General features: G+C 37.1%; 1 protein-coding gene across 1 annotated transcript; it reads left to right on the forward strand.

Annotated features, from left to right (window-relative positions):
* The first annotated feature begins 994 nt into the window (after nt 1-994).
* LOC306864692 (divergent protein kinase domain 1C-like) lies at nt 995-19,473 on the forward strand. The gene is made up of 4 exons (XM_079408854.1): nt 995-1,572; nt 12,029-12,763; nt 15,274-15,438; nt 17,579-19,473. The coding sequence occupies exons 1-4, from the start codon at nt 1,387-1,389 to the stop codon at nt 17,837-17,839; spliced, it is 1,347 nt and encodes a 448-aa protein (XP_079264980.1). The 5' UTR covers nt 995-1,386; the 3' UTR covers nt 17,840-19,473.
* Nucleotides 19,474-20,034: the final 561 nt, after the last annotated feature.

Raw genomic sequence — 20,034 nt, forward strand, 5'->3', positions numbered from 1 at the left:
AGCAAATCAGTATATTAGGATGATTTCTGAAGGATCATGAGACACTGAAGACTGGAGTAATGATGCTGAAAATTCAGCTTTGATCACAGAAATAATTTACATTTTTATAAAATATTCAAATAGAAAACAGTTATTTTAAATTGTAATAATATTTGAAAATATTACTGTTTTTACTATTCAAATAATGCAGCCTTGATGAACATAAGATACTTTCTAAAACATAAAAAAATCTGTGGATTTAACAACTTAACTATTGTATTTCCTAATGACCTCATACGAGCCCTTAAGCAAGACCCTCAAGGTGAAAACAAATACAACTCCATGTGCAAACAATGTGCTCATTCAGCACTTCACGAACTATGAGAAAGCGCAGGAGATCTCAAGAGTATCGGTGATTTTCTGATAGCATTAATACGTTTGAAGACAGAATCCCTCACAGAGTGCACAAGGCTATCTAATTGGCAATTAAAGTAACCCGAGAAACTGGTCTCCGACGCATCGAGGTTTAAAGAAACAACCATAAAACAGATGAACGATTCTCGCTCTTGGCCAGAAAGCACTTTCTTTTATGAGGCGAGCGATTAGGGATTCTGTTCACCTGCAGCTGCTCCTGCAGGCTCTTGCAATCGAAGGAAAAAAAACGACCGCTGAGATTCCCACCGCTGCTGTTAGTGGCAGAACTGCAAGCTCAGCCCTTGAGCAAATCAAATATGTGGGCATTATCACCGTGGGAGAATCCATCCCTAATCAAATAACCAGTAATACTGCTACACGCCGGCCTCTTGTTTTGTTTGCAGTGCTTAGAATACAAACAGATTTCAAGTGAAGTAATGCGAGGGTCCGCGTCTGGCACAAGAGACGGCTCTGGCACTGTGCGCCGTCAGGAAAGGCCCGGCTGCCTTGGAAACAGAGAAGAAGGCGACCCAAAGGAGGAAAGCACTCAAGAAGGGGGCGGGAGGCAGAAGGAAAAAAGGTGGAGTGTTGTATGAAGAGAGAGAGAGCGAGTGAGAGGGAATAGAGAGCCAGAGGCAGAGTGAAAACACATTGGAGCCTATAGAAAGAGTCAACGTGAGAGTAAGTGAATGAGGCAGAGCGAGTCCGGCCTCGACTCTGAGGCGTTCTTCACACTCCGCCGCTCGCCTCGCTCATTCACAAAAAACAAACGCAGGAAGGCGGAGAGGAAACCGAGAGAGAGATCTGCTCCGCGTAACAGGAGGCAGTGCAGCAGAGGAGCGCCCCGAGGAGCCGTCAGGAGGAGGTTAACCGCAAACGCCGACCCTGAGCGACAGCAGAGAGGCACACATCCTCAACAGCGCCACAGATGCCACAGACTCCCACATCCTTGAGAGGAAAGCAAAGGGCTCCTGCCGAAGGGGGTCCCGACAGATGTGGCGGTCCCTGCGCGGGGCCCTCAGGTGTCTGGGGGTGAAGGTGTGCCGGAGGAGCGCTCTGCTGGTCGTCCTGCTGTGGTTGGCCTCCTGGCTCTTCCTCAATGGCCTGGTGTTCGTGCACAGGAACATGTTCTCTGACTTCTGCACTGACGACAAGAGCAAAGAGATCCTGCAGAGGGTGGTAAGGCTAACTTTTGTCAGCGTTCAAATCAGTATTTTGAAAAAAAGTCTACTTTCTGGATATCACAAAAGGTCTGGATATCAACTTGTCAGTCTTGCCTAACCTGAAGAGAGAGCAAATACATAAAAAAATATATATATATATTTGCAATTGTTTAGTGTAAAATGTTGAGGGAAGACACCACAGCTGAATAGGATAACTAGTTTAACTATTAAATCTCAACATAATTTCCTTAGTTGATTCATCTGAAACGTCATGTTTAGATGAAGGCTTTATCTAATTAACTATGCACTCATTTGCATACATTTCCAGAATTTGAACATTGGATATTTTTTTGACATATTAGAGTTTAAGGATTTTATAGACGGCCTTTTGGATTCTTCTGTTTATCATTCCTTAAACTGTGAATGGCCAGGAAGTAAAATCACCATGTTTTAGGAATAAAATGTTTTATTAAAATTGTGTCATACATGAACTAAAACTAAACTATGAAACTAAGATAAAATATTTTCATTTCTTGAAATAAATATTAACTTAAAAAATATTAATACAAACTCAACTGTACTAAAAAAAACGCTGGAATGAAATATAAATTCTCTGTAAAAACCTTCAGAATATTTTTTTTTTGTATTTGTTGTATGCAGAAGCTTTCAAAGTAAACTTACAGGCTTTAAAGATATGTATTATAATTAAAAACTTCAGATGCAATGTAATAAAATAAACACGAGCACAAGAGCTGATAAAATGTAAAAACTGTAACTTGAATGCAATGTAAGTCACTTTGGATAAAAGCGTCTGTTAAATGCATAAATGTAAATGCTTTCTTTAGACTATTCTTTGCACTAGAAGCGAAATAAATCTCAAAGCTGACCAGTGCGTGAAAACAAAAACACAACAAAAAACACAGGTTTGCTTGTAGTATTTTGCCTTAAAACTTCCAATATACTTAAGTACTTTTACAACAGATCAATAGGCTAATTTTTCAAAATATAATTCAATACAATCAGCAAATCAACTGTCCTGTCACAGTTGTAGCGATACCTATTTTCCACCAAATGACACACAAAGCATTTTGTAGAATTACTCCGTCAAGCCTTGAATCATAGGTACCAGCAGTAACGGGCCTCTATTAAAGGCTTAAGCTTTGCTCCTCGGGGGAAACCTAAAGCTCTTTTTGAGCCACTGGATTATGTGATGTCAAGTGAGTGCTGAAAGAACATTTTGTTTGTTGCCACATTGGGAACCGCAAAATCCTGGTGGCCTTTAAACGGGGACTAGAAGATGATTACTGGTGTCAATGAGTTGGAAAGTTTTTGCACGCAAACTATCATTACTAAAACTAAATGTGTTGGCATGAGCAGAGATTCAGCTATTTTATTGATTTATTTTTATTGAATTATCAGAATGCAGTTAAAATACTGAACAAATATTGTTAGTTGGACAAAAAACTACACACACACACACACATCTGCATATATATATATATATATAGGATTATTGGAGTATGTTTATATACACACACACACAATTTTAAGGCAACCAGCTTCAGCAGATTTTTGAGTTCTCAACTTGTTGTTTCAGAGAGAACTCAAAAATCTGCTGAAGCTGGTTGCCTTAAAATTTTAAGTTGGCTCAACTTTTATTTTTTTTTACTGTGTAGTTTTATACATCTAAATTAATACATGTATCAGTCTAGTTCATTTTAAATAATGCTTTTGAAGTAACTTTGACTGATGCAATCAGCAAACATGAAATTGAGTGAATTGCATTTTTTGCTCCTGTAATATCTAAGATCATGACACAAAAGTCATCTAATTCTTAATATTTGGGCAGGCTAAGATAGATATTATATTGAATTCAACAGCTGCAAGCCGATGGAATGCTGCTGTGTGCCAATACTGTGCAAATGATGACTGGGTGGTGATAGTAACTATGACGTGTGTGTCATTTTGGCAATGAGGATGAAGTGAAAATAGACTGGCTGCTGGAATTGTTGGGTCGTAGTCAATTTGAAATTGTCAGGGATGTTTAGTGAGAATAGTTTGGTTCAGGAATCACAGTTCGAGGCTCTATAGGGAGTTCTGGACAATGAGTTAATTCCACAGAATTGTTTGTGTTTTACTTTTGTGTTATTTTCTTTAAATAGCTGATAGCCTCTTATTATCTACACAGTCAAAAGGTACAATGTAATGTACAAAGTATTTTTTTTGAAAATGTAAATAAAACAAATATTATTGGTGTATTTTTACAAGACAAACAATGAAAAATAGAGATGTGCATACATCAAGATACTTGACATGTTTAATTTTTATTTAGTTTTTCTCACTGGATGCGTGTTTGGTGCTACTCTATTTCATCTAGCACTTTTTACAAGAAAATATTCTTTACGTTTTTTTCTACCTTTCTAAATGTTCATGTTTAATTCAATGTGTAGCTTGTCATTTCTTTGTTATTATTTGTGAAATTTACTACCAATTTCTGAGTTTCAAAGTAAATCCTGTACTTTTTTGCTACATTTGGACTTTTATTACTCAACAATATTCAGAAATATAAGATGATAAACATTTTTGGAACTCCTCTCACATTAATTCTATATCATCCATTATTTTACAAGGAGGAAAAAGCTGTCAGCTGTAGGATGCCAAAATGTTGTTTACATTCATTCATTTAGTAGATGCTTTTATCCAGAGCGGCTTACAAATGAGAATAATACAAACGTTTGAGTTTTGATTTGTTTATGCTGTACTCTGTGTCTAATTTTCCACTGAATTGTCTTATTAGCGCAGTTCAAAAGCACAGAAATGTTCTCATAATTCACATCAGATGTTTATTTGGAAATGCTGCAGAATCAAATCCAACCATAAATTGTCAGCTTGTTTCCTCTTTTGACCACAAACCTTGTTTTAAACACTTACGTAAAACAGAAATAGTGATGTTTATTTGCCACGAGTGTGACGATTGATAGGTGAATCAATAATTTAACGCTTTAATTAACGCTTCCATAAACTGTTTCATTGCGGGAAGTCGTGGCCTAATGGTTAGAGAGTCGGACTCGTAATCCAAAGGTTGCGGGTTCGAGTCTCGGGCCGGCAGGGATTGTAGGTGGGGGGAGTGAATGTCCAGCGCTCTCTCCACCCTCAATACCACGACTGAGGTGCCCTTGAGCAAGGCACCGAACCCCCAACTGCTCCCCGGGCGCCGCAGCATGCAGCTGCCCACTGCTCTGTGTGTTCACTGCTGTGTGTGTGTTCACTGCTGTGTGTGTGTGTGTTCACTGCTGTGTGTGTGCACGTTGGATGGGTTAAATGCAGAGCACGAATTCCGAGTATGGGTCACCATACTTGGCCGTATGTCACTTCACTCACTCACTTTAATTGAGACCAAAACCATTCCTGGAGGTTTTAGTTATGATAACGCAATTTACCCATCATTCATGCCTTATTTGTAACAGTTCATCTCCAAAACACAAAAGCCTTTTTCTCAGATGATGAATTGTAAAAGCAGTCTGATAATCTGCCAAACGGTTAGCATTTCTAAGGGCTTCAGCATTGTAATAAACAGCGGCGAGTGGTGCACGTGCACACAATAAACTGTTTCTAGTTTCTGGCAGCATGTGGCTGAGCAGCTTTGAGCAGATACTCTTTGAACTACACGAGACCTTTTTTAATCAGCGGTACCATCTGTCACCTGTGCAGCCAGGCCTATGTATAATAGAATTGTTGGCATGAGTTCATGAAATGAACCTAACTGTTCTTGTAGTGGTGCTCTGCTCTAGACTCTCCATACAGTTTCATGCTTTGTTTATACTCTAATGTGAAGGTTAAGCACAGATGGTCTTCCATGCGGTGGGTAGACATGGTCCACTGACTTGATGGACTTTCATGCACAGATCATTGTTTGGTAGTACGATTAATGCTTCGGATGTGTAATTTTGATAGTTTCAAGATAAGAAATCGTATTGTTGGAGACCAAATAGTCATTCGGAAATACACAGCCGTATATAAGGGCCAAAAAGGCTGCATTTATTTGATTAGAAATACAGTTAAAACTGTAATATTGTGAAATGCCTATTACACTTTAAAATACCTGTTTTTATTTGAATATACTGTAAAATACTGTCAAATTTATTTCTGTGTTGCAAAGCTGTATTTTCAGCATCATTACTCCAGTCTTCAGTGTCACATGATCTTCAGAAATCATTATAATATACTGATTTGCTGCTCAAGAAACATTTCTGATTATTATCAATGTTGAACACAGTTGTGCTGCTCAATATTTTGGTAAAAACTGTGATGCATTATGTTTGGCATTATTTGATGAGTTCAAAATAGCAGCATTTGTTCGAAATAAAACGGTTACTTTTGATCGATTTAATGCATCCTTGCCAAATAAAATCATTAAAACATTAAAACAATATCTAACCCTAAACTTTTGAAAGGTAGAATATATAATGTAAAACACTGACTTCATACATTCACTAAAAAAACAAAACCCCTCCAAAACACAGATTAAAAATGGCTCAGAATTTTTTTTTTTGAGCATTCATTTGTTTGCAGATGCCAGCTGATTTAATATTTTTGTGTATAATAAAATGCAATCTTTTTAAATGGAGCTTTTAGGGGTCGCTGTGTGTGTTTATTGGCATAGAAGAGTATACTGGCGGACAATAGGCCCTTTTCTCGTTTTGTATCCTAGTTTTAGTGAGTTTCTTGTAAAGTGAAAATGATGGAGTGATCCAGAGCAGCCTATGCAGACATTCTTGGCATGCCGGGACTGGCCAGCGCTCAGGCCAGATGGCAATACAGCCTGTGGGCAACAGAAATAGACTGCTATTCTCTGGGGCCTAATGTTTAATCATTACCTTACATGCTCAGAAGCATAAAGAAAATATTGTTTCCCTCTTATTTCATGTCCTCACTCGGCACTGGAGTTGTGCTTGCTTACTGGCGCGACTCACGGGAGCCTTTTAGTTTTCTGCTCCCTAGATTTGTCTCAATACGGTGCCTCCTTCAGTGTGAGAGTGTGTTTTCTGTTTTTCCAACAGGTGAAAAAAGTAAGTGCAAAATCTTAGTAACAGCACATCTCTCCTCCACAATGACTCATGTCTGTAGCACAAACTGTGCAGAATGAGTTAGTACCAGGGTTTAATACTGTACAAATCATAACCTAGTATTAGTGATGCTTGGTGTAACCAGAGCTAAATATATAACTATCAACAGCCTGACTGGAACTAAAAATTCCACAATGTGTATACAGTATGTCATTAAGCCAAAAATATTAAATGGTTATACATTTTTTCATGACAAAAAATAAAATAAAAAAATCAATAAATAATAATAATTATGTTAAGAATGTGATGTGTGTTCAGTCAATGAAACCAGAAATATAAATAAATGAAGAAATAAACAAATTACTATAGTTAATTTAAAATATTCAGATTAAAAGCATCAGACATGATGTTCCAAACCAACCAAAAGTATGCTATAAGAACGTTCTGCTAATGTTCCCATTAAGTTCTAAAAAGATTATTTCTAAATGTTCTCTTTACATGTTTTAGAAACATTTTTTTCATCATTCTTTGTTACAAAAACGCTAAAATGTTCTATTTTAGAATTTTGCAAACATTATGGGAATGTTAGTTTTGAACATTCTGAAACAAGTAGTAACATTTAAAAACTGTTAGATGAGCTAAACCATTTTAGAAGAAAAACATCCTATGAATGATGTATAAATAACATCTTTGTGCTAATGTTTTGAGAACATTATTTAAGACCAGATAAGTTTAAACTAACATTCCAAACTAATCGTTACCGGAAAACATTTGTTCATAACTTTGAGAGAACACTGCCAGAATGATTCAGAGAACTGTCAAACCCAGTACTTACTCTTCTTTCTTGTACCAAATGAACCAAAAATAATAAAATCAGTTTCTGTCATCCTAACCACTAGATTACAAACACAGACATAATTTACAACATACGAGAGTCACTTTCTCCGAGCCGTGTCTCACTACTCTGTTTTCTCTGCCTACACACATTCATTTTTCACATTTCTAAACATAGTGAGTGTGCTTTCTATACTGAAACACAAACATACATTGGATCTGGGCCTCACAGTGGGAAAGTTTACATGCAAACAGGAGCTGTTGTCCCATCTGAAGAATTAAAACATGTGGGGAATTTGGCTGGCACTTACAGTTTAGAAAAAAGAGCAGAAGCCGCAGAGTGACCACAGAGCACAACATGCGTGTTTGGCCCACATAAACACCGTGAGAGGCCCATGAGAGGGTCTGGGAGGAAGCTCTTTCTATGTTTAGACACACTCAAGCTGATAACAGACCTCTGAGATTCAAGTGCTTTATTCAAGAGTGTTGTCATGGTAAAGCGACCAACTAGGAGTAATTCAGGTAATTACTGGTGCTGGCTATTACTATTACTCGTACATGTCCACTTGTGCAGAAGAAACACGCTCAGATGCTGGAGAGAAAAGTGTACAGTAATTTAGTTGTCTCCAGCATGGTCTGTTATTGCTTTCAAAGCATGGACACAATCAGAATCAGGAAAATGCGAACTTTACTTACAAAAGCACACATGATGTGAATTTAATACACTGTTAAATTAATAGTTTACCAATGAAATGTAGCATTGCATCACTTGCTCACCAATGGATCCTCTGAAGTGAATGGGTGCCGTCAGAATGAAAGTCCAAACAGATGATAAAAACATCACAATAATCCACACCACTCCAGTCCATCAGTTAATTGTAAGAAACATATCCACCATTAAGACGTTTTTAACTTCATACCTTTGCTTCCAGTCCTGTTCTATCAACGCTTCCTCCAGTAAATAGTGTACTTGTCTGAATCGGGGGTAACATTTACAAGCCAAAACAGCTCTAAACAAATATGTGGGTGGATTTTGATGTGAGAGACAAAAGGAGGAACTGGAGGAAGCTTTATTATGGATTATAGTCCCATATTTTTAGCCAAAAACATCTTAATGATGGATTTGTTTGTCATAAACACACAGCTTTTGGCTTTACAAAACATTAATTGATGGATTATTGTGATGTTTTTATCAGCTGTTTGGACTCTTATTCTGACGGCACCCATTCACTGCAGAGGATCCATTGGTGAGCAAATGATAGGATGCTATATTTCTCCAAATTTGAAGAAAAAAAACTGGATGGCTTGAGGGCGAGTACATTGTCAACAAATTTTAATTTTTTGATGAACAATTGCTACAGTTTCATTGAAATTTCAAAGAAACTACAGCATTTTTGGTAGAATTTGATTTTTTTTTTTTTTATAGACATCATTGCCACTATTATTTGCTTAAGAAAGAGCATTTCTAAACTTTTTGATGCCTTCGCCATCTGGTCCTATTTTAATCTCACAATGCTATTACTTTTCTATGTGTTCAATTTTAAGATTTCTGATGAAACAAAGAAAAAAAATGTCATAAATCCAAGCCAAAATATCACAGACTTTATGACCTGAAACAATTTGCACATCCACATGATGTTGGCAAAGTGACAGTCACTCACACGGTCTTCAGAGAATGTAAACGTCTAGTGTTATCATTTTTAATCATACAAATGTGTGAGGTTCAGTTTTATGACACAACAGTAAAAAGCTTTAGCAGGCCTTTTTAACACAGAGGACATATTTTATGTAAAGGGACAAGCAAGGGATGAGAGATCATCCACCAAACCATTATGATTGATAATGATAAGGAAAACATATCGCTAACATACTAAAGCCAATGCAGATACTGTAGGAGCCGGACAGAGTGCGGATAACGGCTGTTTATTTTGGAAGGTGACAAAGGACGATTTGCAGTCACAGTTAATCTCTGTGGAACACAAATCATCCGAAGCCCCGGAGCCCCTGAACTGACATATAGATATGTGCAAACTGCAGCAACAACCAGTAATTACCTCATTTTTCATGAGAGGGTCAAAGAGGAAAAATGCAAGAGCAAAAGCAGATCGGTTTTAACACCATGCATAAAAATGATTATTAGACTGTTTTTTGGCAAGATTAAATATGTGAATTTCATGCATGCCAGTAAAATATGCTGACAGGTGGCATTGGTGCCGTATCTCAGCATAGCACATATTCAATAAGTGTGATATGAGATGGAATTAAGATGCATGCGTTGATTAAAAACAGCTTTAACGCTATGGGAATTAGTTTGACATGACACACACCATACCGAGACTATCACAATTTGTACTTGACTTCCTAGGAATATAAATAAGCATAATGGTGAAATATAAAGTTATACATATTTTTATATACAGTTGGGCAAAAAAGTATTTAGTCAGCCACCAATTGTGCAAGTTCTCCCACTTAAAAAGATGAGAGGCCTGTAATTCATCATAGGTACACTTCAACCATGAGAGACAGAATGGGGGGAACGAATCCAGGAAATCACATTGTCTGATTTTTAAAGAATTTATTTGCAAATTATGGTGGAAAATAAGAATTTGGTCAATAACAAAAGTTGATCTCAATACTTTGTTATATACCCTTTGTTGGCAATGACAGAGGTCAAACGTTTTCTGTAAGTCTTCACAAGGTTTACACACACTGTTGCTGGTATTTTGGCCCATTCCTCCATGCAGATCTCCTCTAGAGCAGTGATGTTTTGGGGCTGTCGCTGGGCAACACGGACTTTCAACTCCCTCCAAAGATTTTCTATGGGGTTGAGATCTGGAGACTGGCTAGGCCACTCCAGGACCTTGAAATGCTTCTTACGAAGCCACTCCTTCGTTGCCCGGGCGGTGTGTTTGGGATCATTGTCTTGCTGAAAGACCCAGCCACGTTTCATCTTCAATGCCCTTGCTGATGGAAGGAGGTTTTCACTCAAAATCTCACAATACATGGCCCCATTCATTCTTTCCTTTACACGGATCAGTCGTCCTGGTCCCTTTGCAGAAAAACAGCCCCAAAGCATGATGTTTCCACCCCCATGCGTAGGTATGGTGTTCTTTGGATGCAACTCAGCATTCTTTCTCCTCCAAACACGACGAGTTGAGTTTTTACCAAAAAGTTATATTTTGGTTTCATCTGACCATATGGCATTCTCCCAATCCTCTTCTGGATCATCCAAATGCTCTCTAGCAAACTTCAGACGGGCCCGGACATGTACTGGCTTAAGCAGGGGGACACGTCTGGCACTGCAGGATTTGAGTCCCTGGCGGCGTAGTGTGTTACTGATGGTAGCCTTTGTTACTTTGGTCCCAGCTCTCTGCAGGTCATTCAATAGGTCCCCCCGTGTGGTTCTGGGGTGAGATCTTGTGTGGAGCCCCAGATCGAGGGAGATTATCAGTGGTCTTGTATGTCTTCCATTTTCTAATAATTGCTCCCATAGTTGATTTCTTCACACCAAGCTGCTTGCCTTTTGCAGATTCAGTCTTCCCAGCCTGGTGCAGGTCTACAATTTTGTTTCTGGTGTCCTTCGACAGCTCTTTGGTCTTGGCCATAGTGGAGTTTGGAGTGTGACTGTTTGAGGTTGTGGACAGGTGTCTTTTATACTGATAACGAGTTCAAACAGGTGCCATTAATACAGGTAACGAGTGGAGGACAGAGGAGCCTCTTAAAGAAGAAGTTACAGGTCTGTGAGAGCCAGAAATCTTGCTTGTTTGTAGGTGACCAAATACTTATTTTACAGAGGAGTTTACTAATTAATTCATTAAAAAACCTACAATGTGATTTCCTGGATTTTTTCCCCCCATTCTGTCTCTCATAGTTGAAGTGTACCTATGATGAAAATTACAGGCCTCTCTCATCTTTTTAAGTGGGAGAACTTGCACAATTGGTGGCCGACTAAATACGTTTTTGCCCCACTGTATATTAAATGCAAGCAAGTAAGAAAGTGTCTACTTTAATGTTTTAAATAACTTTTAGCAATTAAAGAAAAACACTTATGCAAAACATGGTCAGGTCAAAGTGTCTGAATAATTTTTGGTCCCAAATTTTTTAGCAATTTTACTGGTAGTCCACTGAATGAAGAATTTTTGGGTATAATATGGCAGTTTATTTTATTTGCTATTTTTACATAAATGAAATGTAGTGTCCTGCACCCACTAGTAAAAAAAATATAAAAATATATGATCTGGTGACTGAATAATTTTTGGTTTGACTGTAAACTCACAATTACGAGAAACAAAGTCAGAATTGTGAGATATAAACTCGTAATTACAATAAATTCAGAACTGCATTATATAATAATTGCAAGAAATACATTTAGAATTGCAAGATATGTACTCATAATTAAAATAAAGTCAGAATTGCGAGATAAGAACTCGTAATTGCAAGAAATTAAGTCAGAACTGAGAAAAATAAAATAAAAATAAATAAATATATACATGTATGCGTGATAGAAGCCAACCACAATCGCAGTGCACATTTCACTTCTAATGTGAGAACTGACTGTCCTGTGTCTTTCAGTGTGCCGAGTATCAGCAGGGAGTTCTGACCGGTGACCTCTGCGAGGACCTCTGTGTGGCCGGTCGTGTGGAATACAAACGCTGCCTCTATTACGAGAATGGCAAGAAGGTCATGGCCGCCAGCTGGCGTGGGGTGCCTGTCGTTCTCAAGTCGAAGCTGGAGAACTTCTCCTCCTATGAGGCTTTAGCTCTGCTGGAGTACCAGGATGCGGCGGGAGGAACGGGGGGCGAGGAAGAGCTCTCGCCTCTGGATGTCGTCTTCTACGCCACGCTGGAGATCAAGAACTCTCTGGGCTTGGAGACGGGAACTAACTTGACGTTGACCCGGTTGTGGGGCCAAAAGCTGAAGGAGAACGAGCGAACGTACTCGCGAGCAGAGCTGGCCTCGCTCTGGGCTCTCCTTCAGCAGGAGGAGTACACCTTCCTCAGGGTCCTGCAGGATTTAACTCACCACGTGGCCAAGATCCTGGGCTCCTGTGGTCACTTTTACGCCGTGGAGTACTTGGCGGCTGGACACGCATGGGACCAGCACATATTCTCGCTGGAGGAGCTGACGCTGAGCCCCTCGCCGAGCCCCTGGAGCGGACAGGAGAAGACGATAACCGCAAGAGATATGGTGCCCCGAGTGGCCCTGAGCTTTCTAGAGATGGTGGAGCATTTCGAGAATGACTTTTCCCACAGCTTACACCTCTGTGATATCAAACCAGAGAACTTTGCTATCAGGAAGGACCTGACGGTGAGTAAACACTTAACAGCAGGGTTTCTGCAGGTAAATTTAAAACTTTTTAATAACTTAAGACCAAGTAAAGAAAATTTAAAGAATCAATAGAGTGGATAGAAGAATAAATACAATATGTCAATATACTCTCTAAATGTAAATGTCTAGGGAGCATAACATGAGTTATATTTAAAATTTTGAAAATATAACTTCCAAAAGATCTCCATTACTTTTTAATTTGTTTCATAAATAAATAAATAATTTATGGCTTGAATAGCTCTGTTCCAAGCCATGAGAATAGAAATAACTTTTACTGCACTTTCTGATCACACTTCAAAAAAGTGATGTTTTTCTAGTGAAAATATATAAAGATTCTTAAATCAAGATATATTTACTTGAGAAACATTTTGCAACATTTAATGCCATGACTATAAATTTAAGAATTTCTAGGCTTAAATTGTGGGTGAAAAAATTAAGACAAGTAAAGAAAAATGAAGGAATAAAAAGAAAGGGAACAATAAAATATGACTTCCAAAAAATATCCATTACTTTTTAATGGAATAAAGTGATGTTCTTCTGTTCTTCATCAGTATTTTTGTCTTGTTTCCCAGTGCAAATGTCTAAAGATTCGTTTACATTTACTTGAGATACAAAATAATAAAGTTTATGAATAAAATAAGAACAAACATCTGAAAAACTTAGATATTTGTTCTTGTTTTAAGTATAAACTCACTTAATTTTGATCAATTGTCTTTAGAAAACAAGATTTAAGTATGTTTAGAGATTTGTATTTGAAAACAAAACAATACTGTGGAAGATCAATTTTTTTGCAATGCAATTTATGAGTTTTTAAGGCCTTAAATTGTGGTAGGACAATTTTTTTGGTCAGCATTTTTGGCAAGATTTGGGAAAATTGTTATATTCATCTCTTATTTGCTTTAAATTGTGCATTTCTCTGTTTTTGGACGCCTTCACCAGCTGATTATTATAGAGTCAGACAGGATCAGCCAAATCATTTCATTTAATCAGAAAAGTATGAACCGATGCAACACTTAAGGAGAAAATAAATGCATGCGGGTTACTGTTCATTAAAATGGGATTGTGGTTAAATTAATTATCCAAGGATCCAAATCTAATGAAAACATTTATATCTTTCCAGTATTAGATTGGAATATTATTGTAATAATTAGTCTATTGTTATTAGATTCATCTGCAATATTTATTATAGTCTAGTATTGTTATAATTAGTTTTCCTGAGGAACCGTCCTTGTCTCACTGTTGGCAAAATTATGAAATACACTACAAGAAAGATGTGTTTATTGCTCAATTACATTTCCTAAACATTTCCTTATAGAGCTGCCGCCCGAGGCTTATTATGGTCCAAATACTCCAGGTTATTAAGCTAATTCTGATTGTAATTATTAATAATAATATTTAGTCATTACTTTAGTTATCATAACTAAAATATTGTATCAAAATTGAGTTCTTCAAACACAATGTCAGTTTACAAGCAAGAGAATTATAATGTAAACTAAATTATTTTTTTCAGATCTCATGATCACGATTCAAGAAGAGATGAAAAATGAATATTTAGAGTCTGCAGATCTAAACTGCAAATGCTTGGCATTACACATGATATTGATGAGATTGAGATGCATGCTGCTCATTCAGAGGGTTTAATGCAGCTTGTGTTGCTTGGACTCCCATCAATCAATGCCAGACCAACAAAATGCTGTTTTTTGTAACACGCAGCATAAAATAATATATATTTATGATTCTTTGGAAGATTTCTGAGAGTCTGTATTGGCTGTACAGACACTTTAGAAATATCTCTGACTGTCCTGTCTTGTTTATGTAGAACGATATGTTAATTTTATTCACAAGTTCTCATTAATATTCAGATAAAACAAAAAAGTTCAGCTTTGTCAATGCTTACCGTATATCTCATTAGTCTAAGAGCTGATCGCAGAAGTTATGTATATCTATCTATACTGTAAAAAATGATTAGCTGCTAGAATATGTTTAAGAAAATTGCATTGTTTAATTCAATACTACTTGTGCTACTTCTGAATAAAAATCCTACATAGGATTCATTCTTATTCAGTCAATCTATCCATCTGAAATGAATGTTCTCTCTCTAAATATCTGTCTTTAATTAATACAGTGTTATTTATGTCATTTATGTATACATAATAGTCAACTATTTAAATATTGTTAATTTTGCCTTTTTTTCTATGCAAATGATTGCATAATGTTATTAGTTTTAGTAAGCAAAAACATCTGACATACACAAAGGAGTTTGTAAATTTGACAGCAAAAAATAAATAAATCACTTATTTGATTAGCATCCTAGAAATAATGCAAAATATTTATTTTATTTTGATATATTTTTTTATTTCTAGGTTTAAATTTGATTTTGGATACTAGAATATTTAAGCGGTTTTGGACCAATATTTAAGTGTTTTTGGACTGTATATATAAATACTATACTTTGCATTTCTGATTATTATTTTTTTTTCACTGGTCAGGTTGTGGCTATAGATGTGGACATGGCTTTTTTTGAGCCCAAAATGAAAGAAATACTTGAGCAGAACTGCACCAGTGACAATGACTGTAACTTCTTCGACTGCATTTCCAAGTGTGACAAAACTAAAAACAGATGTGGGCCAAAACGCAAGAACAGTAACCTTCAGGTGAGTGAGCCTTTCTTTATTCCGACTCCATTGTGTACTGTAATTCATTAATAATTTACATCAATAATCCTATGGTAAGTGGTTAGCAATTATATATGCGGTAAGTGAAAGTGAAAATAAAATGACTTTGTTTTGGAAAACTGTCACAAAGGAATACCAGTAAAATAGCCAGAGGAGACAATCATTCTTCAGCGGTAAACATTGCTAAGAAAAATGCACGGAATGTTAATAGTTGATAGCTGAAGGGAGTCAGATAGCGCTGTCATTACGGCTCCTAAACACAATGGGGGTTAACAGGGCCAAACAAAGGAAGCACCTTTGATTACGGGCGAGTGACCGATCATCATCAGTTGTGGCTACAGTCAACCACGACAGGCTGCAGCTCATTTGAGACGGGCTACATTTGCACATGACATTTGTGGAATAAATAAGGCTGTATTCAAACTGCAAGCCAACAATTCCAATTTGCTAATTTTTTGATTGTTCACATGACTTGAAAAAAGAAAAAAAGAGAACATATTAGATGCTTCTAAACCGTATGTGTGTGTGAAACACCCTGGAATGTTCATCTTAGTTTTATAGTTTCAGATTAAAATTTTTAAAACTTAAATTACATAAAAAAAAACACACATAAGGTGAATTAAGCCACACTGAGTCAAAATGACAAAAAAATTGTGATTATATCACTGAAGTTATACTTGCAAAAAAAAGAAGAGAAAAAAAATAAATGAACAATCATTTAATCCACATGAAAAAATTAATATAATAATTTATAGTTTTTACTACAGTAAACTGTAGTGTATTGTAGTAATATACCCTATAGTTGTAGAAAACTTAGTACAGATTGGGTAAAGTAATGTGTTTATGTTACTAAAATTGTTATATTACCATAGCAACTATAGAATTACCACAACAAATTAATTCAAGTACTTTACTATAGTATTTACTATAAATTACTATAGTATTTTTTAATGTGGCAAAATCCATAAATATCTGATTTACGACCAGATATGCAAATGGTTCAGATCAGAAACTGATCATGTTAATTCAATGATTTTATCAAAAAATATTTTTATAGTTTATTGCCATCACAGAAGTTAATTGCAACTTTTTATACCACAGTTATGATATTATGATATTTTTACTCACAATTGCAAGTTTATATCTCACAATTCTGAATAGTGGGATACAAACTCAGAACTGCAAAATAAAAAGGTTCTGTGGCCGAAATATCTGCCATAAAAACAGATCTGTGCTACATTAGAGGAAAATAAGTTGCAGTGAAATTACTAGAGACGGATGACCATAAGAGTAACATGTAATTATTTTTCTGAATACTGCCACCATTACAGGTTTAATTGCTACTTTATAACTCACAGCTTTTTTTCTTGTCGTCTGATATCTCACAATTTTACCTCTCATCATTTGTTCTGAATTCTGTTTATATAAATTGTGCAATTATGTCGCAATGACTTTTTAATTGTTTCTTTCTGTGGTGTTAATAAGCTTCCATAGAAACCACAGATCTGTATCACCTTAGGGACAAACAGATTCAAACATACTCTACAACAACGGTGAGCGAAGTTAGAAAAATATTATTTGCGATGAAGTTACTACACGTAGAAGACAATAAATACTATTTTTTTGAATGCCGCCACCATTACAAGTATATGGAGGTTTAAATTCTCCATTAGATACTTCGCCACAGTCACGCAACGTCTTTCATCTGTTCGTTGTGGTTCGTGCGTAGTCAACACCTGCTGTCAGTGCCAACTCCCTTAAGGAGAACAAGCTAACAGACGAGCTGGTCGCATGAAACCAAGTCCAGCTCCGGGCCACAGGTGGCTGAGACAGAGCCCATCTCTCCGTTCCCGATCACTTAACGCAACCCTTGGTGACCTCTTCCTTCTCATTGTATGGCCTGCCATTCAGAACAATGAGGGCTTTGTAACATTCAGGCCGTTAGGTCAAGGAGACCATCGCTTTCAAGCGGCACGCATAGCGAATATGGCTGATGATTGCTCCGGAGATGATGAAACGAGACCAGGATGGCGCTAATGGCCACTTCCCTCATCCATACCCGTGCTTCTCCCTTTGGGGTCGATAGCTGTCATGCTTCTCTCTTTCTGTCTCTCCACAGGTGATTTGTGAGAAGATCTTCAGGCCTTGGTTTTCTCCCACGCTGCTCGGTGCTAAAGCGGGGCTCCCCCTGCAGGTGGAGCTGCAGCGGGCCGTGCAGGAGTGCGCTGAGATAGACAGCGGCGAGGGCGGCAAGCGTACGCGGGCCGTGAGACAACAGCTACAGGATCTGCTCGTGGAGCTCATTCAGGAGGACACGGGAAACCAGGGTGAAGGCCAGGAACACAAGAGGAGACGCGTCCATACGGCACTTAATTTCTGAACTCTCGAAATGGCTACGAAAGAACAAACTCAGTCATGTGCAGCTCTGGAGAACATCTCAGATGACTATTACAGTCGAGATAACAACAGCCAGATACATTAGCATAGCTGTTTACAGCTAATCTTAAAAATGTCTGTTACCCTCTGGTGCGGTGCGGTCATTTTTGAAAGAAAAATGGTAAGTTTTGTTTTTTTATTCTGTTTTATTTACTTCATCGGAATGGTACGGAACTTGGTAAAGGTTTTGGCACTTGCAATGTGAACACACAAAAATCATGGACATGAATTGAAAAGGTTAAATGGTTCTGAAAAACAGTCGTGTGAACGTGTGGTACCAAAAACATCTTAATGAAAGCACATTTTTGAGATAGCAACCTCAAATTTAGAACATAACTTGTTTAGACTTATGGCTTAGATTTTTCAGTTTTAGAGTAAAATATGTTCTGGAAAATATAGAATTTCATTTAAAATATCAAAAATGCATTTTTTCATAATACACTTTTTTTTTTTTTTTCTTCACGTTTTTCAGTTTAGCAATACTCTACCAGGTGTCTTAGAGTGAAAAGAGATCAGATGTAAGTCTGTGCTCCAAAGCACTCAAGGTTTACGACAGTTTTAGGTGGAAATCTCATTTTCAGGTCTATGCTCAAAAAGTTAAAGTAACAGAAATAAATGGATCATGACTATTCCATAAAATCACCTAAAAATACAAAACATTAAAAACATTACTGAAACTAAAATATAGTACATTCATTTAATGTAACAAAAAATATAATACATTCATTTCAAATGCGAGCAGCACCAGAGGCTTAAAAGGTATAATTCAGTCAAAAATTGTTCCAAACTTATACTTTTTTTTTTGTAAACCTGTAGTTTTTGTTGTGCTCCACAGAAGGAAGAACTCCATACAGGTTTGTAAATTTAGAGTAAAATATCCCTTTAAGGGTGTAGCTATGCCTCTTACCGTAAAGGCCCATTCACACAAGTATCAATAACTATATTGATAATTATATTAGCGTCCACACCAATGTACAATAACATGGTTTCGCACTGCAGTCTTTGTCTCTGCCACTTTAAATGCTCAAGCTCTTTAAAGCAGGAGTTCTGATTGGCGGCCAATGTTTTTATCATTCATCAGCTGGAAAAAAATTATTTTGAAAGTGGTTCCAACAATATTGTTCCACTATGTTGCTGTAGTTCAGTGGACTTTACTGTTATCATTATAGTTATTGTCCTTGGTGTAACGGGCCTTAAGAATAAACATGAGTTCATATTTACCATTGTTTGGCAAATTTTTGCTGGCGAAATCTAGTCAAATCCACGTGATGGGGAATTCCGAAATAAAGCAAATTATTCCCCAAGCAGATTTACAACTCAGTCATATAGATTTGGACATTGACCAAAAGAATGCTGCTTGGTTTGATAGTGTTTTCTGTGTGAGCTGCTTCATACATCTCTACATCTCTACTGACGACAGACAATGGACACGGTTCCTCGCTAATGTGACTGAACCTTAAGGCTCTTACAAAAAAAAACTCTGGATCATCTCAGCTAATGTATCCCTGTTATTTGCTGAAGAGAATAAGTTTACCTGTGATTTTGTATAAGCATTTCAATAAACCATGGCTCAGGCACAATCCTTGCTTTTGGTTTCTTACCCGCAGCTCTTCATGCCACATTACACGCGTCACTACACACATAAACACTATGCAGAGAATCTAACCAAAAGCTCAAAGATCAAACCAACATTTGGTTTCTATTGACGGAAGAGGAACAATCTCTAGATTTGTTTGGATCTACCTTCAGCATTGTGGTCTTCACAGGAGATCAGGTTCCAGTCTGCCTCCAGCTGTCTTTCAGGAGAGGGGGGTAGAAAGACCAAACACAAGCTTTGGACTAGAGGAGGATGAGACCAGTGTAAGGGAAAGTTACTTTTAAAAGTAATGCATATTACATTACTCCCTAAAAAAGTAATTATTTACATCATTTTTTATGGAAAGTAATGCATTATGTTACTTTTTCTCTCTCACACACACACACACACACACACACACAATTATTTTTTTTCTTATCTGAGCTGGCCTTGCATGTTTGTTTTTAATATAAAAAAGTTCTACCTCCGGTTTCACAGACAAGGCTTAAGCCTAGTCCTAGACTAAAATCTAAATCTGAGCTGTTTAAACTGAAAGAAACTTG

The sequence above is a fragment of the Barbus barbus genome, assembly GCF_936440315.1.
Source record: "Barbus barbus genome assembly, chromosome: 46".
In the NCBI taxonomy this organism is placed as follows: Eukaryota; Metazoa; Chordata; class Actinopteri; order Cypriniformes; family Cyprinidae; genus Barbus; species Barbus barbus.